The 26,501-nt window shown below is 40.9% G+C and overlaps 1 protein-coding gene across 9 annotated transcripts in view; it reads right to left on the reverse strand.

The window, feature by feature from the left end:
- Positions 1 to 26,501, reverse strand: part of WDFY3 (WD repeat and FYVE domain containing 3) — a 152,655-nt gene that overhangs the window by 45,979 nt on the left and 80,175 nt on the right. For 8 of the 9 annotated variants that reach the window (XM_048304684.1, XM_048304683.1, XM_048304676.1 and 5 more), the window contains 14 exons: positions 25,104 to 25,561; positions 22,872 to 22,955; positions 17,412 to 17,589; positions 14,529 to 14,743; positions 13,296 to 13,408; positions 11,775 to 12,006; positions 10,143 to 10,243; positions 9,168 to 9,386; positions 6,930 to 7,111; positions 5,684 to 5,915; positions 4,890 to 5,050; positions 3,074 to 3,185; positions 2,461 to 2,651; positions 837 to 989 (listed from right to left, as the gene is read on the reverse strand). In XM_048304684.1, the coding sequence (XP_048160641.1) occupies positions 837 to 989; positions 2,461 to 2,651; positions 3,074 to 3,185; positions 4,890 to 5,050; positions 5,684 to 5,915; positions 6,930 to 7,111; positions 9,168 to 9,386; positions 10,143 to 10,243; positions 11,775 to 12,006; positions 13,296 to 13,408; positions 14,529 to 14,743; positions 17,412 to 17,589; positions 22,872 to 22,955; positions 25,104 to 25,561 (2,631 nt within the window). The remainder of the gene's footprint in view (positions 1 to 836; positions 990 to 2,460; positions 2,652 to 3,073; positions 3,186 to 4,889; positions 5,051 to 5,683; positions 5,916 to 6,929; positions 7,112 to 9,167; positions 9,387 to 10,142; positions 10,244 to 11,774; positions 12,007 to 13,295; positions 13,409 to 14,528; positions 14,744 to 17,411; positions 17,590 to 22,871; positions 22,956 to 25,103; positions 25,562 to 26,501) is intronic. The other variant, XM_048304681.1, reaches the window with a different exon arrangement.

Consider the following 26,501-nt stretch of genomic DNA (forward strand, 5'->3'; position numbering starts at 1 on the left):
CAAAAAACCAAAAAAACAACAGCCAAAAATCTCAGACATTTGGAAAGTTCCTTCTTAAATAAGGTTTCCAGGAGAGCTTTGAAATACTCAAACAGACATCTAAAAAAAGGAAATTGTTAAGTCTATTAAGTCATTTGTGCAAAACTGACTTGCAGTATTAAGTCAGCACATCTTATAGCTGGCTTAGCAGTGGTACTAGTGTTTTTACTTATTTACTTTAATGTATGTGAGTCAGAATTCTTTTACTCAGTCTGTGTCAGGTATAGATAATGCCAAAGGAGCAAACACTGAAGGGTAAATTCTACGAACCTTTTAACAGCCTCTACTGCATTAGCATTTCCCTCTGAAATTTGCTACTTTCCTTAGTTTAACACAACACTTTATTCCATAGGTCATGCAAACAGAATTTTAACTCCCTTACTATTAACCTTGAAGGAGATGTGTGATAAAAGTGATTACCATGTGCTATGTTGAAAGTTTACCTCCTACTTTCATTTTCAGTGCATTTTTCATGCCTTGATATATGTACTGCAGTAGAACACACAGGTGAAAAGAAATTGATGAACAGAAAACTACAAAATATTATCTTCTAAAACCACAAAAAGCAGAAACACTTGTGGCATTCATCCATTGTTTGTGCAGTGATTCAAGCCATTTCAGCAGGAAAAGTTACCAATAATCTTGTTGTTCAACTGCTTTACTGTACTATATAAGAAATAATAAGTTCTCAGGATAGCAGCCTAATTTGCTGTTGTTGAATATTAAAGGTACACTATCAGCATCTGACTTAATCACTATCTAGCACCATCATCACCATTCTGTGCAGCTTTACATACTTCAAAATCACAGAGCAGATCCTGGAAGGCAGCAGAATTTGGGATAATGGATGTCTCGTGCCCGCTGTCAACTGTTCCCACCAAGGAAAACGTCAGGTGGAGTATGTGGCTGTTCAGAAGGGACCGTTTCTTCTTTAACAGCATTGCCAGCAGCTTGAACAAGTAAACAGAAAAGGAATTAGTACCTGTGAGCACACAGTAATGTTGTCTAAGCACGCAGGAGAACAGATGAAATGTCTGTACCCCTTTTGAGAAGGCCCTTACAGTACGTCTGCTAGCTGGTACTTGATGAAAGAGTTTGAAAGTGGCATTACAGTTCATTACAAAAGCAGCATATCCAGGACACTCTCAAGCTCATAAAACATCTGTTTACACCACAGACAGGACCTAGGCCCTGAGGATTGGGCACACACATGCACAACGCAGCCCTCTCAGCTCTCTGGCAGTCAGTCACAGTTTCAAGACAGCACATTCTCAAACAGCTGTGCCCCTGTACAGCAAATGCGGACATGGGAGACTTAAATGGAGTAGGACTAGAGCACTGCATGCCCAAATGAGAGGTATTCTGGCACTGAAAAACAGTAACATAAATCTGAATAAGCCTTTTTTTTACTGCTATCCTTTGTTCCCCTAGGCATGACTGTAGTCCCCACTTTTGCTCTAACTTCTTATAATCTGGGTTGGGAAAGAACCATTTGCCAGATGTACTACTACAGTTTCTTGTCTTCTGAAGCAAACTGGTTTAAACTCTCAGCATACTGGCGTGCTCAGCTTTACCATCCTCACTGAAACACTAAAGAAACACGTATTTCTGGGAATCTCCCTCAAACCACATTATTGGCTGATACAAGTGGAATGTAAGGTCATATGTGACGATCCACTGACTACTCATGGTACAAGGAGGACACTGTCTAGACTTGTTTGGTCACAGTAAGCCAAGGTCTGCACCAAGCTCCTTGGAATGGTATGTTTTGATGTAACTACACCAGGCATCAGCATTACAAGGTTTTTAAATATGCTGCCTAAACCACAGAACTTTCCATTTCAGTAAAGCAGCCTCCATGAGGCACATAAAACACATTGCTCATGTGAAGACTTTTTCAAATCAGTCAACCAATCCTTCTGCATAACTGACTGCCTTTTCCCCATCCCAATGGAGAATTAATGTCTTCAGCTTGAAAGGAAACAGCATCAGTAACTACAAAATCTGTGCAGTCTCCTTAAAAGGATGCTTCTAGGAGTTCACTTGTTTGGGTTTTTTTATGTGCCCTTATCCTTCTCTCTTGCTGGCACATCAGAGACAGAAGCTCCCAGACCTGCAGGGGTGGGTTCAAAATCACAAGGAAAGAATCATTTAAGTACCATAGTTGTGCTCTCCTGTGCTGTTAAGGAAGGCTCACTTTCAGCAATGTAGCTAAATATGTACAAGGGCTTAGCAAAAAACTTTTCACCCTCTCCTTTAAAAAATGTCCTAAATAATTCATCTATGCTAATTAACCAAGAGCAGAAACTTTAAAAGAGAAACTCAGGTTACAACATGACGAGATTTCCATGGGAACTGTGATAACAAACAGTGAAGTTCAATTCAACCAGCCTGGTCTGTTTTAACACATTTCTTACATACCTGATAACCTTTGATTCTTTCCATCTCTTTGCTGGCCAGCGGATTGCTCTTTACCACACAGACCAAGGCCTTCACAGCTGCATACAACCCTTCCACATCTGATGCCATGGCTACAAGTCCCAAAATAGCAGCAGCCCCACCAATGTACTGCAGTGTAGTGGCAACAGGCTTGGGGACAAATGTTCTTACTCCTGAGCACAGACAGAAAAAAAAAAAATTAAAATAGCATCAAATCGAATTTTTGCAAGAAATAATTGTGAAAATATGAAAGCAATTTTCATTTTAGCATTTCTTGAATTATGAAAAGAATGTCACTAGAAGAACTATGACACCTCACAAGAAGAAGTAAAGGAAATATAGAACAATAGTTTATAACCTAAGGTAAAGTAATTGAATATATTTTCATAATGAGAAATCATAAACTGAAACAAGCATCCCATGTGAGCAAAACCCAAAAGATAATAGTATATCCATAAAATGCAAAAATGCTCAATAAATACAATGACGCACCATTAACATTCATCAATTGCATGATTTATCTTCTAGATCAAAGTTCTTACTGACAAGTAATTAATAACTTTAAAACATAGTAATTCTTAAGTGCTCAACTCACCCAAATACCCTATCAAAGCTGCACCAATGGAGCGCGCTGGTCCATTCAAATGCCCTGCTGAGTTATGTAGCAACTTCACAGGTGTGGCATTTTCATGAGAAGAAATTGCCAGCTGAAAAAAAACAAGAAAAAAAAGCTGAAGGGAAGAGGGGTTTTTTTTATGCAAGCCTAAAATTTGTAATATGAATTTTCCTACTATGATAAGGACTAGCATACAACAAAACAGAACTAGAATCATCATCAAGATAGTCTCTCAAGTTAAGAGACATTTCTGGACTCCAAAGTTTACGGAGGATGAGTCTAACTTTAAAAATAATCCCACCAGACCAGAGAAGGAGTTTGGATTGAAAAGGACATTTAAAGCTCACAGAATTATAGATTGGCTTGGTTTGGAAGGGAGCTTAAAGAGCATCTCATTGCAACCCTGCTGCAATAGGCAGGGACACCTTCCACTAAACCAGGTTGCTCAAAGCCCCATCCAACCTGGCCTTGAACACTTGCAGGGGTTGGAGCAACCACAACTCCTCTGGACAAGCGATGCCACTGCCACTCCACCATCACAGCAAAGACCTTTCTCCTGCTATCTACACCTACTCTCTTTTCAGTTTGAAGCCATTCCCTCTTGTCCCATCACTACATGCTCTTGTAAAAAGTCCCTCTCTGACCTTGCAGGCTCCCTTCAGGCACTGGAAGGTTGCCATTAGGTCCCCCTGAAACTTTCCGTTCTCCTTTCTTCAGTTTGTTCCCAGGTCTGAGAACAAACCCAGATGTCAGCCTTTCCTCATAGGAGAGGTGCTCCATCCCTCTGATCATCCTGGTGGTCTCCCCTGGACACACTCCAAGAGGTCCATGCCCTTCCTGTGCTGCAATCCCGGAGCTGGAGGCAGCCTGCAGGTGGGGTCTCACCAGAGCAGAGGGGCAGAATTCCCTCCCTCCCCTGCTGCCCACGGTGCTTTGCATGCAGCCCAGGACACATTTGGCTTTCTGGGCTGCAAGTGCACATGGCTGAGGCACGTCCAGGCTCTCATCCACTGGTGTCCCCAAGTCCTTCTGGGCAGGGCTGCCCTTAATCTGTTCATTCCCAGCCTGGATTGATACCAGGGATTGCCCCAACCCAGGTGCAGAACCTTGCACTTTGTCTTGTTAAACCTCATGAGCTTCCAACTGGCCCACTCCTCTGGGCCCACCTAGCCCTGGAACTTGTCCAGATCACTCTGGATGGAATCCTGCCCTTGAGGTGTGTCAACAGCACCACTCAGCTTGGTTTCATCAGCAAATGTGCTGATGGTGCACTTGATCCCTCTGTGTCATTAATGAAGGTATTAAATAATACTCGTGACCCCTGAGGGACACCACTTGCCACCGATTTCCACTGGGACTCTGAGCCATTGACCACTGCCAACTGTCCAACCACTTTCCTATCCGTCTTAACAGCCCAGCCACTAAATCCATCTCTCTCTAATTTGGAGAAAAGGATGTTGTGGGGGACGATGTTAAAGGCTTTACAGCAGTCCAGATAAATGACATGTGTAACCCTTCCCTTGTCCACTGATGAAGTCACCTCACCATAGAAGGCCCTAAGGTTTGCCATCTAGTGCCTAGAGAAGCTGAGAGTTCTCAGTTCCTGGAAGCGTTCAAGGTCAGGCTGGAATCACTTTGAGCAACCTGATAGAGTGGAAGGTGTCCCTGCCCACAGGAGGGGGACTGGACTAGATGACAACATTATTGTTCCTGGCTGCAGTGAGCAAATTGTCTTGAAGTAAGTTAAAAGAAAGGAAAAAGTCATACACATTAACCAACTGATTTCCCAACACACCTGTTTGGCAATAGCTTTACTATCCAACTTGTTGTAAACTTTCCTTATTTTTGCCACTGTAAATGAAGAAACTGACAATGCATAGAGACCAAAGGAGACCTTCTCTTCTGGTACCAAAGATACTGGAGATGGGTTGATTCCTTCAGACTTTGAATCTTTACCTTAAAGACAAAACAGAAGTTCCCTTCATTAATGGCGTTGTCTTTATTTTAAATTTGAAGAGTAAAATCTTAAGCAACTTATACCGCAGAATAGGTACAAAAAGAAGATTTTACACATAGCTGAGATGTGATATTGTCTAGCCTAAGGGCCATAAACATCCCTTCCCTTCTGAAGGAAAAGAAAGCAATCAAAAACCAGAGAAGCACTTGGTAAATCTGCATCTTTGCCTGTAACAACTGGCTTTTTACTACAGTTTGCTAGGAAAGCTGCCTTGGAATGGTATGAGAGATGCAAGATTCAAAAAGAATATATAACCATATCTTGAAAATTTTGCATTTTTCTAATTTCACTTTCTATAGATAAATAGAGCATACAGTATGAATAATGACAACTTTAAGCATTTCTAACTGGTTTAAAGCCGAAGTGAGGAATACAAGCACTTCTACCATATCTCAGTAAAAGAATTTGGATTTCTCTCATCCTCTTCAACAGCAGCTACTAATCATCTTCCTATGAACAGTGAGCTTTTCCTCTCTGCTCCTGCACACTCTCTCACCTCTTCTGCCCATACACACACAAAGATGCCAGCACAGCCAGCCCAAGTTACCAGGTGCCACCTGAACTGTACCTACATGGAACATAAACTGCTTGGAAGCTCCCGACATAGTTTGGTCCCAGCTCATAAATGGTGCTGACCCCTGGGGCAGGCAGCACTTCCTCCAGGAAGTGCGTGGGGCCCAGACGCCACACCAGGGAGGAGAGCTGGCGCTGTGCAGGCGGCGTGCCGATGTAGGCGTACACTGTGCTGACCACGGGGGGATTGGCAGAGCCAGAGCCACTGGGGCTGCTGTGGATGTAGTGAAGCTGTAAGGGAGCAAAACACAGGCAACTTAGTGAGGGAGTAAGGGTACTGTGACAAGATCAGAAATTTTGTCCAAAAATGGTTTTGCAAGCCAGGGGATGTATCAAATGAGTGCTATGTAATGCAGGGTATTTTGACACTGTACTGAAATAGGCAGTCAAGAACATTAAACAGAAAGAAAGTGCAAGGACCAGAAGTGGCTATCAAAAGATAAAGGTGTGTATGGAAACAGAAGACTAGAACATAAAATTCTGTGCTTGAAAAGGCTGTATGTTGATTCTAAAAACATGGTGCTCAAAGTAGTGTTCTCTCTCCTTTCCCAGCCTTTGCAAATTACACCATTTCGAGGTAAAGTGCAAACGTGATGAACTAAATTCAGCAAGACTTTTCAAACAATTAAACAAATACATGAGTAGGAATCTGGCCAATATATAAAGACAGTAACAACCTCACAGTCTTTTTCTATCTACCTTGTAAAAATTCTGTTAGCAGCTATTGAATGTAGTCATGCATGGCCAGAAAGATGGCCAGATACACGCTCATGTATTACAGCTGTTAGCTTAATAACTTACCATAGTACTCCTCTCGCAAAAGGAATACTGGGAGGTAAGCTTTGAAAGTCAACCTGTTGTTTTACCTGCAGCAGTACAGTAACATTAGCTAGTTTAAACCCCACGCAAGGTTATGCTTTATCCCTTAAAGCCTACACCTACCAGGTGCCAAATGATGTCTGGATATCTGTTGCAGATTGGGATTACTTTGTGCTCAGTGGACAGGTCCACAGGGTTCTTCACTGCTCTCTGCAGTTTCTTCCACCTAACAATGAGGTACTGACCTTTGCAAATAAATGTGGTGTTTGCTTGATGTTTTTGTTTTGTTGCTTGGGTTGGGGTTTTTTTTTTGGGTGGGGTGGTGGTGGTTTATTTTTTTTCTTGTCTTTTTTAAGGGTTTTTTTTGCACAGAGAGAGAAAAATCACTCCAACCAGTAAAAATGAGGATTGAAAGACTTATTTTACCTTAACAGTGTTAACAAGCTGTCCATCGAGGTACAGTGCAGCTGTGCTGTTCTTCAGCATGCCTTTACTCATGACCAGAACTAGGTGATGCCATTGGCCTTCCACAATGAGGTCACCGCAGCGGAAACGGGCACAACAGGGAAGAATTTCATAAAATGATGATTCCTCACTGAAGTCATCAACTAAAGGAAAAACACCAGTTAGTGGGCACCAGCATGAATGTTTTAAGTGCTTAAAAATCTCAGGATATATTCAGACTTTTGATAATTGTATTTTACTTCTCACCTTCTCCCTTCCCTTCGAAATTTTAGCTGGAATTACTAGTTGGCTCAAGTTTTTACTTTCTCATGCTGCCATGCAAGTCACAGAAAGATCTTTTGTTGTTTGCCTAAAAAAGTTTCTACAGCAGCAGTCACCAAAAAACAATAGATGTCTCCCCAAACCCGCAGAGCCATTTTTCACTTTTCTCACACTGTGGAGACTTCCAGACTTTTTATTCCCACTTCTGCATCACAAAATTGACCCTTACTGTACTTAAAAGCTGTCCCAAAAGGAAAAAGAAAAAAAAATGGATAAAAAACACCCCCAAAAACCCAAGGAATGTTTCAACAGAAACCATGAACTTCTCAGATCCCTCTTCATTCTTCCATACTGAAGGAAAAGAAACCATTAATCCTCTTACCACAACAGCTGCCTGCACAGGGAGAGCACTCAAGTAGCACAAGGAAAATGTTAAAAGCAGAGTACTTAGAACTAACATTCAGATACAAAAATAATCTCAAGACCTTTTTCTCAGCCAAGTATCTTGAGCACAATTCTTGCTAACAAGAAGGGTACTTAAACCATCCCATTTATTTTACAAGAGACTGTCAGCACTTCCAATCCCTGTGTTGTGCACAGCAATTCCAATCTCAGTTCTTCAGGTCCCTACCTGCTCAGCACTCAACAGTACACCACCAACTATGATTTAGACACAACAGGGTGGCACTGAAATGAAGCAAAGTGTCCTGGTTCAGTAAAAAACCAGTCTTTATAGTCATACACCTTCAGATCTTCTCTGACAAAGCCTTTTCAAATCCAATCTCTTTCAGGGAGTTTGATTATAGGGGCTCATAAACTAAAAACAAATGAACTATAGCTCCAGTGCAGGCTAAAGCAATTTGTGTGAAGACAAACTTGCTTCATTCTCTAAGAGTTTGTTCCTCTGAGAAAGAAAGCACTGTCAGTATCTTTGTAATTTAAGAGGTTTAATTCATACTTTATACTATGAGTTTTCAGCTCTCAAGCTTCATGTTTTGAACCTGACTTCTACTAAGAGAGACTGCAGCAGTTAATGATGTGAATGTCTGCTTAGAGATTATTCCTTGTTTTCATGGTAACAGTCCGCTTAGCTGTTTGTGGGAGGTTTTTTTAATAACAGTTGTATAAATTCTTTATTAGTGCTGCCTACTCAAAAGTAAAGAACAGAAGCAGGAACAGATTTTTGATAACCATTTGTGCTGGTCTGGTGACACATGCAGAAGGCTGCCCTGCTCCTCCACAAACCCAGTGTGTAACAGCCTGTCAAAACCAACCACTTTTGGAGGCTCTGATGAAGGGCAAGGCAGGAGACAGCTCATCCTCAAGTCCCTAAGTGCACTGATAGCTCTCTCTAGCAAATTTACTGGTGTCACCAGCTTCACTTAGATCTTCACCACAGCTCCTGTAATTCCTCCTTTAGTCACAGATCCTGGATGGAGATATAAACTGTTTCTGAAAACTGACCACAGCACTAAAACATGAAATGAATGACTGACTGCCTTCAAAAAACCGTCCAGTACCTGGACTATCCAGACTGAAAAAGCCTTCAAAACCTTTTAGTTTACTATTTCTAAATTTCTTCAAAGCAAAGACAGTTAAAAGAGATGATGTCTAAAATGAATGACACAAGATAAATCACAGGCAAGACCTTTCAAATTCAATGATGTAATCCCTCCCACTAATACATAACACCTGGGGTTTTGGCAGAAATTTTTCTTTATATATAGACAATGAATCTTCTTTGGAAATTATAAAAGCTCAATAAATTAATGTTTACATTTTGCATTTTTCCATTGTTAAAACCCCTCAGGAACTGGTGAAGCAGCAACAAAAGGTCCAGCACACACAATTTTTTGGGATACTGGGTTTACAATAAATTTTGCTGTTGCATCCCTATAATATTGTCAGCATTAGCTGATGACGTGGCACACCTCTTACCATAATTCTGAAGCAATTCTTCTTTAGTTGAAACAATCAGTGAGCGGTCTTTTGCCGAGAGGACAATGGCAAGGCAGACGTAATGCTGCTCCGAGGAGTTCGCACGCCGCACTACAGTGAGGAGTCTCACGGGATGGTTATTAGGAGGTGTACTAAAATGTTCAATACAAAACCAAGTTGAGTAGCTTAAACCAGATGGTGGTGGGAAAAACCTTTCACCTAAAAACAAGAAGAAAGCCCATTACACAGCTGCAGTAGGTACTGGATTCCTACTTGATCCTGTTCTTTTTTTCATATCAGCTCAGTTGATTGCAGGTGTTTTCTCAAATGCTGAAGAAGCCTCTGTTGAGGGAATATCTCTCTACCACATACATCTGACTCCATTTAACATCCTAGGATGCTCCCACTAATTCTGTCTTACTGCAGTAAACCTTCGCCTTAGTTTTTAGACTTAACAACTTTTTAACTAAGTGACCATGTTCAAGGAATCCCACAGCACACCGGGTTCCTGTAGGGTGAATAACCTTATCACATGTAAAAGTGATAGCAAACAATTTAGATGGGGTTTTTGTCATGGTGTGTGCAACTACACCTGTAATAAATGCAGTCTAGGATTCAGCAGAACAAAGTCACAAGTACAGCATTACAGTTCATTACACATTTCTTATGCTCCACACACCACTACCTCAACTTTCTCCTTAATGCATCCTGGGTTACTGTTCATACACCTTGGTGGATTACAATTTAACCTTCTACTTTAAGCTTTGCATCTTAAAGCAATCACATATTTATATTTCATATTGCTTTTCACTGTCTTGGGGGCAATAGGCAACAGAAACACACACACAAAAACGACACAAGAAGTTCTTCATGGTGAGTGCACAGCGTCCAACACCATACAGTCTTAACAAAGAAGTCTAAGAGGACTCAACATCAGACACAAAGCACTGTTGCCAGTCATACTGGAGTACTCACCAGTTCCAATTCCACTCACAACTGCACCATCAACAAGTCCTGTTGTAACAGCATTATTTGTAGGTGCATTGTGGGGAGCCAGGCTTGGCAAGAACAGGCACCTGTTAAACAGAGGATCAGTAACACACTGGAGTTTATGGAACTCAGTGTAAGTGGAGTTAAATACAAACAAAGCATGGCCTAGGAAAATATACCATAAGCATACACACTTCATGACTTTATGTAGTAATGAAAAACAGAAATTAATTCTCAATATTGGTCATTGTGAGTCTAAATTATCTCTAGCAAAAGGAGCTTTGGCAGTGTATGCCTTTGGTGCAAAGGTATAGAGTTATGCCCTTGTGGCTCCACAGCACAGGATGCTCCCTTGTGGGCACCCGTATCTTGCACCAGCCTTTGAGAGTGGATCAGATAAATAGTCAAAGGATCTGGCAACTGCAAACTATGTTGTTCTTATCCTCAGCAGTATACTCTCACACTAACATCATATTCCACCAACTTAGCTATGTTTGGTCCTTACAAGAGTCACTGATGCTGTGGACACAATGGAAATCATTACAAGGAGAAAAGGTTTTAGATTTTTTAAAAATTTATAATAGAAGCCTTCTTAGGTGATTTGCTGAAATTCCAGGAATTCACAGCTGCATGATATGAGTTACTTCCAGACATGTTACCAGCACTCACAAATCTCCTGAAGCAAAAACAGTGACAATTCATTTTGCCAGCCTATTTCAAGTTCATAGATCTAGAGAATTTTCTTTCCTTTTCTCTTATGAAGGATGTAGAACAGAGCTTAGAGTAACATTCATTTTCATAAAAAAAGTCAGTCTCTGACTGTATTGGATATGAAGACTAGATGGAAAATGGGAGCTGCATCCTTGCTTTGCAGAACTGAAAAGAGAATGCAGAGCAGTAGAGCCCCCAAGTATCAATGTTTTTCTAGTCCATTTTTATAACCAAAAAGACAAAACATTTTCCTTAAACAGATGCTGAGAATGGTGTAATATTTTCATCTTCTGAACAGTCAAATCATATTACATGATCCTCATAAAGTGCCTCACTCAGCAGGTGTTTAGTTAGAGAAAAACAGTAAGTGATACTGGGTGCTAAAAGAAAAAAATGAGCTAAGCATGATATCCAGGCTCTGCCTCCAGTAAGTAATACTGGCTTTTTTCAGTTATTTGAACTCATCATAGCTGCCTTGTCTGCTTTATTTGTATTTCTGATTTGCCCACTTTCACATTTTCATATTCTTCAGCCATTTTAAGTGGGTCTCAGAACATCTGGACCATGCAAATGTCATACATAAATCCCAGCAACCCTTCAAGGGTATGTTGGCATTCCTTCATTTTATAAGGGATGTGAAACCTGGAACTGAGAGGGTCCTGTCAATGATACATATTTTATTTACTTTCACACACGGCAAGCAAGCATTTTTTATCAAGGTATTAATGAATGAGAGAGTGGAAATTTATGTGACTTGAAGAATTCCTTTCTCTTCTTTAAAGAGTTCATTTGTTCCTCGCTGGCAAACAGCCTATTAAAAATCACAAGCATTCCTCTGGAAAAAAGGAAAGTAAGCAAACACTGCACTATGCCCCATGCTACTTAGAGAGCACTGCAGGACCTTACCCAAACCCTTCCAAAGACGTGTCAAACTCGATGAATGCCGGCGTCACCGATGATCCGTGAAGCCTGATATCATGTGGGGTTGTCATGGAGACCAAACACTTGACTCTCGTCAGGGGCACTGTGCTCCCTTCTGCTGGCTTGAGCAGGCTCTTGCTTATCCGATAGTGGCTGTCCTCGTGCACGCTGAAGACACTGTCAGGACCCAGACCCTCCATGGAAGTGACCATGCTATCTACAGGAGAAGTTGAGAAACAACACGGCACTGCAAAAGGGAGGCATTTTCAGGCTGTTTATTTGGACTTTCCAAGTCCAGTGGAATAGCTGGATGGTCAGTCATCATCAGCTAGTTCAGCCTCTCAGAAGATAATGAGTTGGGCAGCATTGCTTTGATTATAAAAATGCTCAACCCAGGCAGAAAGATGAGCATCTTGCACAACACACTACGGAAAGTTTGTGGTAAAGCCAAGAGGCTGTCCCATTACCTAACGTCAGCACAGTGTCCTTTTTGCAGAGGCTCCTCTTCAGATGCATTCCTGCTACCTGACTTAACAGGCAGGAAAAACTCTGCTTCGTGTTTTTCAGATGAAGTAACTCTGAGCAAGAAGTCTCAGAGCTCTCAATAAGCAGAATGGATCAGTTAGCTTAGGCAATTTAACATAACTTGTGGTATTCAGAAGGTAGCTTTGCATTCTGTTTCCTAGGCTAAAATCTTTCCAGTCTCACATTTTCACAATTTTCATTGTTTATTTTTCTGAGTGATAATACCCTAATGCAAATATATATATATATATAAAAATAAATAAAGCCAAACTGGTCAAGAGATACATTGAATCTCTTCTTCTCTCTTCTTTTAAAATATACTGAACATAATAATAAAACAGAAATTTAGTTAATTTATTTTGTTTATTTATTTCATTATTTAAAAACTAAGGTACTTTTTAACTTTGTGTTACAGCCGGTGATACAATGACCAAGCTGACACGTACAAATAAATATCTTATGCTTTGGAAACTTTTCAATAATTTCTTTGTATTCTGATTTACTGAGACTCTCCTATACTACATGAATTGCAACTCCCAAGCTCTACAACTCATGGATAATAACAGAAGATAGCACAGTGATTTTATCTGACACCTTACTGAAGCCATAAGAGATACTACACAGATACAATGATATGTTATTATATATGCACATGAAAGTAGCTGAGAAAAAATAACGTCAAATAACTACAAATGCAAAACCTACTCAAAAACAAACTACTACCATATTTAACAGTTACTATTCCTAAAATAAAAACCTATAATTACCTTGCTGGATATATATTCAATATAAGTACTACATTCCCTCTGGTTTTAGAACTTTTCTGATGATGTCAAACTGTTCTGACGATTTCACATTCATACAAAGCTGGGGTAAAGTCAGGTTTTTATAGATGCCTATCTAAAAATTTTAAATAGGTATACAATTGGGGAGTATCAGTGAAACATTCTTTATACACATTTTTAGCACTTCAGCACCTACTTCTCATTTCTGGTTCAAAACTCAGTGAGCTGGGTTTGTGCACTCTGTACTGTTTCAACAGCTTTTTGTCCCAGGCTCCACAATTCAAAGGATTTCCCAAGCGTAAAAATTCCCTGAGAAAGAGAATAAAAAAATTTGGAAATTATTTTCTCTATTTATTTGCCTATAATGGCACCAAATCTAATAGCACTTTTTAAAAAGACCGTAATTGCTTGCAACAAACATAGCTTTTAACTAAGAAAATAAACCAATACATAATAATGATCCATAACATATTTGATCCATTCAAAACTACTTAATGTTTGCATATGTGCTCTCAAAAGTTGACACTATTTTAAATAATCAAACAATTTTGATAAAGCTTCCAATTCCCTTCTCTTCATGTAAAAACTTGGCAGGAGGCTGCTGCATCCGGTAGGAGAACATCAGGACATTCAAAGATGCGTGCTCAGCAAGCTGAACTCTTCTGGAGAGCTCACAGGCTGAAGTAAGTGACCTCAGCTTTGTTTTACCAGTATGTCCTATTTGGTTGGGGGAATCATTTCACAGCTATCAACACTTGTATCTCTAGATAACTATAGTATCTCTCTATAGAGCTACCCAGGCTATCAGTGTCTATGCTCAGGGAAGCTTAAGTCCCTGTGATGTGACTACCAGCAAGAGGGCTCCTTGCAGAATCCCTTCGGACACAGCTACATGTCACTGAAGTGAACCCAGCAGCTGTCCTGGCTGCAGGTCAGACAGCCAGTGATCCATAGGAGATAATACAATTAAATTCCTTCTTACAGCTGAGATCACAGAATCCTAGGACGGTTTGGGTTGGAAGGGACCTTTAAAGGTCATCTAGTCTAAGCCCTCTGCTGTGGGCTGGTACAGCTTTTACTTACACTAGGATGCTCAAAGCCCTGTCTAACCTGACCTTGAGCAATTCCAATGATACGGCATCCACAGCTTCTCTAGACAACCTCTCACCTCCCTCACTGTAAAAAATGTCTTCCTTATGTCTAATCTAAATCCAGTCTCTTGCAGTTTAAAACCCACGGCACTGGTCCTGTCACTACAGGCCCTGGTAAAAAGTCTCTCTGTCAAGAGACTATTTGATGAGAAATAAAATGGGATCTTATGCTATCACTACCACATCAGGTCACTAAGTCTCTCTACCACTGCCAGCTATTTACAACAGTACAGGCTGCAGGGCTCAGTCCAAATGAACTTCAGGGCTATCCTTCTGACCTCAACACCATGGGCTGCAGAGCCTGGGAGGCCAGCCTTTCAAACATCCTTTGGAGCGGTGGATGCAAGGAGTGGTCCTCATCTGCCAGAGCAGCGCTGCATCTTTGCAGAAGTCGTGCATGGAGCCCAGCTTCACACATGACTTGCTGGTTTCTCTCTGTGTGCACCAGGGACTGCAGGATGTTGGCCACCGCCAGCTGGAGATCCAGCGCATGCTGAAAAAGAGAACAGCACACGGCTTGAGAAAGTGCAAACTTGAGGAGGAAAACAGAAGAAAGGCTTTATGCATAATAATGAAAAAGAAACTACCACTAGTAATAAGTACAGAAAATTACCTATATTTAAATATATGTGTATGCACTTGTGTGTTTGAGGGTGTGCATGTGTGCACATGTCTGTGTGAAGAAACACTCTGTACAAAAAACGGTAGTTAGTTACACGAAGAACTGTTATTACCAGAACTGTTCAGGTAAGAATGGTTCTTACTAGTTCTAAAAACTAAGTTCTACTTTTCACCAGCAAAGAGAGTCAGCTTAGAGAGAACTAAGAACTCTTGATTTTTGTGACTGTTAAGCTATTCCTAGTAACTCAACATAGAAACATACTCATTTAGGTGGAAAGACCTTTAAGATCACTGAGTTGAACTCTTAACCCAGCATGGCCTAGCCCACCACTAAACCATGTCCCCAAGTGCCATATCTACATGTCTTTTAAAGACCTCCAGGCCTGGTGACTCAAACATTGCCCTAGGAAGCCCATTCACCCTTTTGATGAAGACATTTTTCCTAATATCCAACCTAAACTTCCCCTGGCACAACTTGACACCATTTCCTCTCACCCTATCACTTGTTTGACTTGTTGAGACTTCCCCTCAGCTCGCTACAACCCCCTTTCAGGTAGTTATAGAGAGAGATAAGGAACTCCCTTGAGCCTCCTTTTCTCCAGGCTAAACACCCCCAGCTCCCTCAGCTGCTCCTCACAGGACTTGTGCTCCAAATCCTTCCTCAACTCTTCTGTCTCTCTCTGGACACGCTCCAGCACCTCAATGTCTTTCTTGTAGTGAGGGGCCCAGAACTGGACACAGGATTTGGGGTGTGGACTCACCAGGGCTGAGTACAGGGGGATGATCCCTGCCCTGGTCCTGCTGGCCACACTATTGCTGATCCAGGCTGGGATGCCACTGGCCTTCTCGGCCACCTGGGCACAGCTGGCTCATACTGTAGACCAGCACCCCCAGATCCTTTTCCAGGCACTCTCTCCTCAGCCTGTAGCACTGCCTGGGAATGTTGCAACCCAAGAGCAGGGTTCAGCACCTGGCCTTGTTAAACCTCACACAACTGCCCTCAGCCCATCAATCCAGGCTGCCCGGATCCCTCTGCAGAGCCTTCCTGCCCTCCAGCAGATCAACACTCTGGCTGAACATAGTGCTATCCACAAACTGAGTGTGTACCTGATTCCTTCGTTGAGATCATCAATAAAGATACCAAACAGAACTGGCCTCAGTTCTGAGGAACACCACCGAGGAACAGACCCTGGGGAACACCACTGGTCACCATCTGCCACATGGGTGTAACTCCATTCAGCACCACTCTGAGCCCAGCTACCCAGCCAGTTTTTAACTTAGCAAAGAATCCACCCACTCAAGCCATGAGCAGCCAGTTTCTCCAGGAGAATGTGGTGGGAAACGGCATCAAGGTCAAACCAGTTACTATTGTCCAGGCAAACAACATCCACAGCCTTTCCCTCATCAACCAAGAGGGTCACCTTGTTACAGGAGACCAGGCTGGTCAAGCAGGACCTGCCTTTCATAAAGCCATGCTGGCTGGGCCTGAGGTGTACTGTTGTGAACAACTGTTCTGCTGCATCATGGGATGTGTCATGGTCTGCTCCATAGCCTTCCCCAGCACTGGGGTCAGACTGAGGGGCCTATGGTTCCTCTGATTCTCCTGGCCAGTCTTGTAGATGGGCATAACACTGGCTAATCTCCAGCCAATTAGAATCTTCCTGATTAGCCAGGACTGCTGGTAAATGATGGAAAGTGGCTCAAGTGAGCACTTCCACCAGCTGCCTCAGCACCTTCGGGCAGATCCCATCAGCCCTACAGACTTGCAAGTGTTTAAGTGGTGTATCAGGTTGTTAACTACTTCCCCTTGGATTGCAGGGGCTTCATTCTGCTCCCTGTCATCATCATAACCTCTACGAAACTGAAGACATATGCAACATAATTGTCAAATTTATGTCCTGAAGACAGAAAGGCACCACAAAAGTCACCACACTCATCACCAGTAGAGACGAAGAAAGAGGAATCTAGTAATTCTTGCAAGCTTTCAGAACTCTTTTTTTTTAATAAAAAGTGCTCTTCAGGGAAGACATGTCAAACAAAAAGTACTTAAGGAACCTCCAAAAATGTCCAACAAATCCTTCATATACAAAGTACCAGTAGATATTTTGGGTTGGAAATTGTACAAAGCAGTCAGTACAATTTTGGAACTAGAACACATTCCAGCTACTTCAAACAGTGCGTATAGCCTGAGCTATAATGTTCAGTTGTGTGTCCTCCTCATACTATGCATTAACATCTGATACATCAGGGAAAACATGAATTAATCACAGTGCTTGGAAACTTATCTGATGGCCACTTCAGACCTTCCTTTAAAGTTACATTACTACTGAGACTTTGAAAGAGATAAACAAAAGAAGGCTTATGAAATAAAGCAATTCCTGTCAGACCTTTATGCCACCAGTTATTCAACTCAAATAACCTGTGAAATATATTAGTTTTTGAGCACAAAATGAGAGGACATCATCAGCTTTCCTATTTCCCACAGCCATCCTTTTCCCCAGTCACTCACAAAGCTTCAGACCGCAGATTTTTTTCCCTACCTCTGGGTGTGTAGCTGATCCAACAGAGGCCAGAAGATCCAGCATTGCAAGCATAGCACCAGGGTGAATAATGACCGCATCAGAGCTTTGTATGGACGTGGGTCCTGTTTGGAGTTTCACATCAGCTATGTTTTTCTGAGGGCAAACAGGAGGTGTAGAAACAGACTGATATGCGTGCCTGCAGGACAGAAAACATCCCATGGTTACAACACCCAGCTATTATGAGCTCTACATTTTTCAAACAGCTGTAAAATTGTACTGGCCTATAGATGTTACTCCCTTTTCCTTTCTCTTCCCTCAGTGAGACAGACCAAGTGTTCCTCTTCTCAAACCTGTTGGGCATGTTTCCCTAAAGGGAGCCTGGAAAGGTCTCAATTTCTCAACTATTCTTGAACTTGGAAGTGTATTCCCCAGGTGCTAGGTGGTTTGAAGAACTTTAGAGGTTGTTTTTATTGCTTGCCTCTTTTTTTTCTAGTTGCAGTGGCAGCGCACAGCAACGGCAGTAAGCAACCTACCACTGCTCCTGTTCTTTGAATACGCTTCTCCCCATTTGCTTTTCATTAAACACTGATTATGAAATGTGCTATCACAAAACTCTCAGCAATCTCTAATCAGCCTAGGTGAAAAGTGGTCTCTGTGTATACTCCTGTCAGCAATTTGTATGTTCTCAGTCCTTCCATGACTGCTACGCCAATTTGCTTTTACATTAAGATGCTTTAGTCTGATCCAGGGAAAAGAGGCTTTGACATACTGACTTAGAAGCAACCACTTGTCCTGAGAAATGCAGATGTGTTCCTCACTGAAACTCTTGGGGATACCAGCTTGATGCCACTCTTCTTTCAGGAAGGATTTCAACACACAAACAGCATGAGCAGCTTACTGAACATATGCTTTCAAGATTGTGCTTTAGAAGCAAAAGCGAGATCGAAAGACTCATGCTCACCACAAAAAAAGAAAAACAAAACACACAAGAAACCCCCACAACAAAAAACCCCACAAACCCAGAAAAACCCCAAACCAAACCACCCATATTCCCACAGTATTTATCATATACACTTATTTGTAAGAAGAAATAGAACAAACTCTGTGTAAGAATTTTTTTTGATCATCACATGCTGTCTGTTGTTTCACAAGTGAATAGAGCAAAAAGAAAAGTGTCTCTTCTTGTCAAATCAGTTCAAAGAGGCATTTCCTCTCTTCTGTTCTCAGTGTCAGAAATTTATTCAAACCCTAACCCTTACACAAGTTAAGACTTAGAGACTTGCTGTGCCTCACCCTTTAGACACTTCCAGCAAGGCAATCTCTTACTCCTGGGAAAAACAGGACATAGATGGGAGATGAGGAAGGCTGCAAATACAATTCTGCCCTAAACACAGACACCAAGCCCAATCCCCCAGCAAGAAACACATCTGTCAGGGAAGGCTGAGACACTGGATTATTCAGCCTAAGACGGACAATAGGAAGTACAGCACAGTCTTCTTGTGCTGGCTGGAAAACAGGTTCAATAAATAATGTTCCAATAAAAAGGTTCCTACTGAAAAGCTCTATGGCAGATCAGCAAAAACTTGGCACCTGAACAACCCAAGAGTACTGTTCAAGAGAGTTTTTAAAGAAAAATTAGATTACTGATGCTTTACTCATTCAGCTAATGCTTACAGCAAACAGAAAATAATATGGTAATTCTACTGAAACCACCCACGAAGACAAATATCTTCCTAAATGAATTTTTCTAGTGTTCTTTACAAACCCTTAGCCACCAATTTTCTAAACTTCTCTGTCAGCCCCACCACCTATTGAAACATCTGGCAGGTAAGGAAGGCTTCATTGTTTCTTTTAAAAATACATGCAATTAAAACAGCATAACAACTGGTAACACTATCACACAGAGATGTTATCTCAAGCCTCTGCCCTGCCTTACTGCAGAGATTGAAACACAGGCAACTGTTTCTCATGCATCCTAAAAGCACTGCTCTTTATCTGAAAGAGAAAACTGCAGCTTCTTTCCAACGTCACCTTGAACACCTCAATGCAAGTTATACAGGATGCAATTAAAAAATGAAATATCCATTTATATTTCAGAATTCTCTTCAGTCTAGTGAAATTCCATTCCCTAAGACACTCTGTCCACTTTTAAGTACAAATTTTACTTTTAAGCACACTGATATGCACTATCACATTCATTTCATTAAGTAAATTGTGAAGTTATAACATGGTAGTAACAGTGAGAGCGTAACAAAAACATTGCTCAGTGTGAGTCACAAACACAAATATAATCCTGGTCTCAAACCACCTGGACTGCAACATTCCATACAACTGAAAAGGCAATACAGTCCAGACTTGGCTTCCTGTTAGCAGTCTAAGGAAAAATTATGTCCTTAAAGCATATATTATTGAAAGTTTTTCACACAATTTTAAAATACCTTCTATTTTTAGTTTTTCCATATAAGGAGTACTTGTATCAGTACACGAGAGGAAAAAACCAGTTTGTAAAGATATCTCCACACAGATAAAAGAAAACAGATCTTACAAAATCTTGCCAAAATATTAATTAAATGTTATAGGCCTATGGGTCAGGGTGGAACCTGCAATAAATTAATTTAGCCATGCTTCTACGTTCTTTATATGACTCCTTTAAGGAAGAAGAAAAGAAGTGGATAATGGAAAAAGGCAGTGTACACAAGATTACATACATCTGTGTGTCTAATCTGTCTAATGTAATAAAAAATAAAATTGATGAAAAATTAACTAATTAATACAACTTTAGCTATATAATTAGCTACAATTCTTGAAGAAAATTATAACAGCATTTTGATCTGGAAAGAAGTAAGTTAGATTTACTGTAGATAAACCCTCTGCATATCATTCTCCAAGAGTGATCACCATCCAAACTTTTTAAAAACCATGGCTAAAAATATTGCAAAGTCAAAGCTACATTCTGTTCTCTACTTTACCCTGTCAGGATCAAAATATCCTAAAAAAAAAAAAGAGAATGCTTAGTTCTGCCAAAATTTACAACAAAGAGATGAAAAAGTTGTTATTCTTGATTCAAATTACACAGGTGTGGAAGAACAATGCATTCCAGGTAACAGGGAGGACAGCCATGTACTGCCATTCCAACACATGTGCTGCAGGAGTCCTACCTACTCTGCTTCCACAAAGGGTAACAGTTGGAGGGCACCACTCCTCAGGGAAATACAGCTTTGAGAAGTGACAGACACGTCTGAGAGAGAATATTAGCGTATCAGTGCATCCAAAACTCTTCTAGACTGTGTGAGAAAGCAGAACTGTACTATTTTTATTTATAAGAATTATTTGTGTACACAGTGTCTGCTTGCTCTTTTAGCCAAACAACAAGAGAGCTCTCCCTCAGGCATCTGTCTTACAAGTGAAAAGGCAAAAAACCAGGCCACAACAACAAGGGAGATGCCAGGGATGCAAAGCAAAGGAGACAGAAAACAGTAAGAGAAGAGCAAACACTCCTCTGGGAAGAGTCAACTTCGACAGAATCTGACCGTATCTGACATTTAGGAGGAGAAAAAAATAATACTGGACTACAAACCCCAAGCTGCTTATTTTTGAAAGCAGAAAGATTGCAGCTACTGGCACTGAATTCACTAGGAATGACAAACATGATGCTGTGAGAAAGCAGACAGCTGTTCAAACAGACTTTTTGGAAAGCCTAGTTCTATCTTTTTATTTAAAACATGCTTTTCAGAAAGGGTCTGAAAGTCACCCAGGCAAGCATGATCATTCTTTCTGTCCACTCTTGCTTTGAGTCTTAAACAATTTGTTACAACCCAAAGGCCTATTTTGTTTGTGAAAATCCATTTCAAAGGCACTTAACCCCAGCAAGTACCTACATTACTGTACTGGAGCTTACCTGAATTGCTGAAAGCACCCCACAGGGATAATGACTTTTTAAACTACCCAATCTTTACCTCGGGGTAAAGCATTTTCTTTACTGAAAATGCAAGCAAAAAAAACCAAGGGAAGCCTAACATATCTACTTGTATATAGCTATATTTATATTTTAATTTCCAGGCTGCGTCAGCTACCCATCTGGCGCCCTTGCTCATCACAGCCTGGAATCAGCGCCTGTTTGGCAGGCACTGCTTGTGTTCTGCTGCAAGCCTTTGCATAGCTGTGTGTTTGAGTAATTCAGTGAACCTGAGCAGCCCTGCCAGGTACACCTGGGAGAACAGCAAAATGTAGCAAAGGGCTGGGCAATCTGTAACACTAGAGGTTAATGCCAGGGCTGAAGCTGTAAAGAGCCTCCACAGGAAACACCGTTTTCTTACTGCGTCTTCAGAGTAAATGGCAGGGAAAAAACTTTGGCAGCTAAGGTTTTTCTCTGTAAACAATAACGTTTGTTCTTAAACGAGTCAGTGTTAGAAAGGAAATGACAGTCTAATAGGTTCTGGGTTACCGGGAAGGTGCCCTTGCCCAAGTCACTCCCTGTAGAATACCCAGGTATGACATTACTCAGTAAAGAAAAAAGGTTCTCTTTACTAACCTCTAAACATTCCTTTCAAATCAGTTCCCAAAAGCATCTTTGGTTGTTTTCCTTTGCAAAATATTTTACATTCCAAGCATGAAGCTTGATGGCATATCTTAACCAGTATACCACTCAAGAATGATCGTATTTTCTACACATGGCACCTGCATCTCAGATAACCCTGTGTCTTTCAAATGCCTTTTTAGCTTTCAAAAGCAAATCCCTGCCAAACCTACATCTTTAGATAGTGAAGGGCTGCTCCCTTCCCTGGGGACTCCAGGAAAAATTTTTCTGGCATTTGCACAAGACTGTAAGTAACACTCTTCAGACAGCAACCTTTCTTTTAAAAAATTATTAAAATCTACCAGACACATTATAAGAAAAGACTGTAGCTTGGGAGTGAAAGTGGGCGCTTGGATTTCTGAACTGAGCCATTTGTGCTTTCTTTCCAAACCTTTTAATTTAGCATGTCTCTACATCATTTGGTAGTCAAGTACTGACAGGCTCGTTCTTTACTTTTTATTCTCTGCAATTGCTAACAAATGAGCACCTTTAGAAGCCGTTCACCTTCCACCAAAAATATGCTTTCTTGAAAAATCAGTCAGGAAAAAAGAAATCCTGCTGTATTCATTGATCTACTAGCATAGTCTGAATGTCTTTGAACTGCTCCTCAGAGTGTCATGTATACCTCCCTTAGATAATTTCTTATACTAGGCTCTATTTGGTTTTGAAACACTAGCCCAACTTTAAGTGCCATGGGAATCTGGAGACGTCTCTAATCTCATCACTGCCTTGGATTCACTATGAAACATGCCTTTACACTTTTTTATCCAGTAAACACACAAACGAAAATGCACTCCTCAGAATGACAACTTAAGACATCCCTCCCTCCCCAAGACTAAGACACACAACAGCGAGAGAGAAAAACTGGAAGTGAGATCAACTTCTCTTTGAAGGGTCGGTACCTTTTCCTGGACAAAGCTGGCGTACCCCAAGGAGAGGGGAGAGAAGTCTCATTTGTCAGGCAAGGAGGGATCTGTTCTGCACGACTACAGACAAAACAGACAGGGGTAGGACAGAGAGGTTAGAGAAGAAACCAGAGGCCATAAGCTTGTTAGTTTTACAAAAGCACCAATAAAATCGTTTCTCGGATCCATCCTTCAGAAACAACACGGATGACAAAGGACAAACTGAACGACAGCTTCAGGTGAACACACGGACATGGAAAGTGTGCACAGGTCTTGTGGTGTGACTCTGCACTGCTTGTTCATTGCTCTGCTGAGATTTACTGATACCAGCAAAGCAGAATGTCTTTCAATGTTCAACAGCAGAAATTCAGGGGAGAAAGTAAAGCTTCAGTATATTAAGTATAACCAACAGGAGTAAGAAATAAAGTCAATGCAAATTCAATAATGAATATGAACAGAAAATTTAAAGAAGGAAAAATCACTGAAAACAACAGCAAAAATAAAAGGAACTTAGTGAGGCAGCTTAAGAAACTTTGCACATCTGTGTGGTAATCACCATGGGATTTACTTACCCCCATTGTTTCCTCATTCTCTACTGTTAGCCAGTGTCAACTTCCACAGTACAAGTAACACATTCTTAATACAAATTGTCCTCCCTGCTACCTGAATGCTTTAATAATGCTTTAAAATGAGATCAAATTAACTGATTTCTGAAGTTGGCTTTTTGGTGAGAGTGAGAGTGAGTGAGAGAGAGTGAGAGAGAGAGAGAGAGAGAGAGAGAGAGAGTGAGAGAGAGTGAGAGAGAGTGAGAGCGAGAGAGAGCGAGAGAGAGCGAGAGAGAGCGAGAGAGAGCGAGAGAGAGCGAGAGAGAGCGAGAGAGAGCGAGAGAGAGCGAGAGAGAGCGAGAGAGAGCGAGAGAGAGTGTGAGAGAGTGTGAGAGAGTGTGCGTGAACACGTGTGTTGGGGTTTTGTTTGTTGGTTTGGGTTTTTTTTAAATTTTCTTTAAAGAAGAGAAAAGCATTAAGATTTGCTGCTTTGGGGGCAAGATGGCCCATCTTATTAGCACAGGCTCACATGCATTTAAAGGCTGGAGTGCAAAGTAGATTCAAGGTCCCAGATACGAAGCTTAGGTCTGTGTTTCATGCTTTGTGCCTTAAATTGTTGGCAAAAACTACTTTAAGATAAGCCAATCTTCAACAGGTACTTTGCAAAGTTTTGTTGTCATTCTGAACCAACTTTAAAATACATTTCTGTTCATTTTGAGTCTCATTATAATTTAAATTCTAGTTGTTTTAACTTTGGGAGTGTCTCCCAGGTAAATCTAAAAATCAGTAATTTACTGACTAGCTATAACCTTAAAGAACAAGCAAATCCATCTAAAACAAGATGTCAGTCTTATGTGCTAGCAAGGAGAAAAGGAGGCACAGGGAAGACCTTATCAATCTCTGCAAGTACTTGAGAGATGGTCATAGCAGTAGAGTGTCCACCTCTTCTCCCAAATAACTAGTGATAAGACACGAGGATATGGCCTTAAGTTGAACTAGGGGAGGTTCGGATTTGGTGTTTGGAAAGATTTCTTCACCAAAAGGATTATCAAGCATTGGAACAGGCTGTCCAGGGAGGTGGTTGAGGTCTTTAAAAGACATGTATATGTGGCACTCAGGGACATGGTATAGTGGTGGACTTGGTAGTGCCAGATTTACAGCTGGACCTGATCTTAAGAGTATTTTCCAACCTAAATGATTTTACGATTCTAAATTAATCATGGTATTATTTAATCACTTACTTTAAAGCTCCGTATCAAAGGAAACATGAAGTTAAGACATGACATTCAACAACCAAATTTTCATTTCACTTAATAAAAGCATAAAAAACTAGTAGTTCTAATGATGATAATGCAATCTGTCAGCCTATCAACCAACACGTTGCTTCAACACATCAAATACAACCATGAACTGATATCTCTATCTTAACTGCTGCCATGATAAAAACATCCAACATCAGAGAGACCGCTGCATATCCTGGAGAACACCAGCAAGCTAAGCCATTATTTCGTCAGATGTTGGCACCTCATATTCCTCTCAGTGGGGTGAAGAAAGAAAGTAGATTAAAATGGAAATACAAAAGCTTGCAACGAAGGCATTTGAAGAAAACTATTTTGGGGAACACTGGCATGGGACAGGCAGAGAAGATGAAAGAAAAGGAAGAAAAAAAAAGTGAAGTTCATACCTGTCAAAAGAATCTGTTGCTACCTTGTAGAGGTAAATAAAAAGTTTGCTGCAGTGTCTTAGAGTAGGTGACACAGAATCCAGGGATATTAGGTCATCATCCAAAAGTCTTTGAAACAGTTGTGTATTTGAAGGGAAGACATTCAAGGGACTTATTTTCCTCAAGTCTGAGAAGCAGCCAAGTAATCGAACAGCATCTGCCAGTTTTTCATACTGGATCTCTGTCTTGAAGAAGTGAGAGTTGGCTGGCTCGTAGCGCATTGCTGCAGTCAATGTGCAGAACACAGTGTGAAGCAGTTCAAACACTTGGTTCTGGTTTACTTTTTCCCAGCCATTCTTAGGTGGTGAGCACAAAGATCTTTCCATGGCAACGAGTAAAGATGTGACGTACACAAATCCACCGACCTTCCTAAAAACAGTTCTTGTGCGGTGACTCTCTCTCAGCACCAACAGTAGGGCCTGTGGACAAAACAAACAGTCAAAACAGGAGAACAAGAACAACAAGAAGCAGCAGCATTACAAACAGCTTAGAAAAAGGTAGGAACATTTTTGTTCACAAAACACTGTTGTGCTAGCAAAATCCTCGTGTCATTTGTCAGAATTTGGTAATGCCTGAAGTCTCAGAACTTCGTACTACAAAAATGCCCACACTCAAAAGTTTACCAAATAAAGAGAAAGAGAAGGGGGAAAAGTAGAACATTGCCCCTAATTTAGAAATAAGAAATTAAGGAGATAAAGAAACCTCCCAACAGAAAAGACTTGACCAAGCCCAGAATGGAACTCAAAATTCCCAGGTGACAAGGTGGAGAATATCTCTGTTAGAAAGGAATCTTCTCTGCCATCACACTTCACAAACAATTTCAAACAAGAGCAGGCAAATGACTTCTTGCAGCAATGAGAAATCTAAACCTTGGAGCATCTTAACAGTCTCCCAGCAATCAACAATGCAGAAGCACCTGGCACGTATGAAGCCTAAACAGCACTCCTACACAACTCTTCAGTTAGTGAACTCAGGCAGCAAAAAATCAGCCAAATAACCCCACTTATTTTTATCTTTCCTCTATAAATCTCTGAATTGAGTGAGACTTCATTTTAAGAGTTTCTGTTCAAAAATAAGCCTGAGAGAGAAACCGAAGTGGATAAAAACCTTATTTGCTGAACTAATAAATGCAAGGCCATGGTATAAACAGCAGAAACCCCATGAACTTAGGTACTAGAAAATAATACTCATTATCAGGGAGTGGAGAAGCCCCTCCACACAACCAAAAACAAACAAAAAGAACAACTGTCATGGGAAGTTTGACCCACATGTGAATACAGAATATAGAAGAAAAAGTCTCCCTACAGAAAGCATCATAAACAACAGAAAAATGTTATTGATACAGAAAAATATGGGGAA

The sequence above is a fragment of the Corvus hawaiiensis genome, chromosome 5 (genome assembly GCF_020740725.1).
Source record: "Corvus hawaiiensis isolate bCorHaw1 chromosome 5, bCorHaw1.pri.cur, whole genome shotgun sequence".
Classification (NCBI taxonomy): domain Eukaryota; kingdom Metazoa; phylum Chordata; class Aves; order Passeriformes; family Corvidae; genus Corvus; species Corvus hawaiiensis.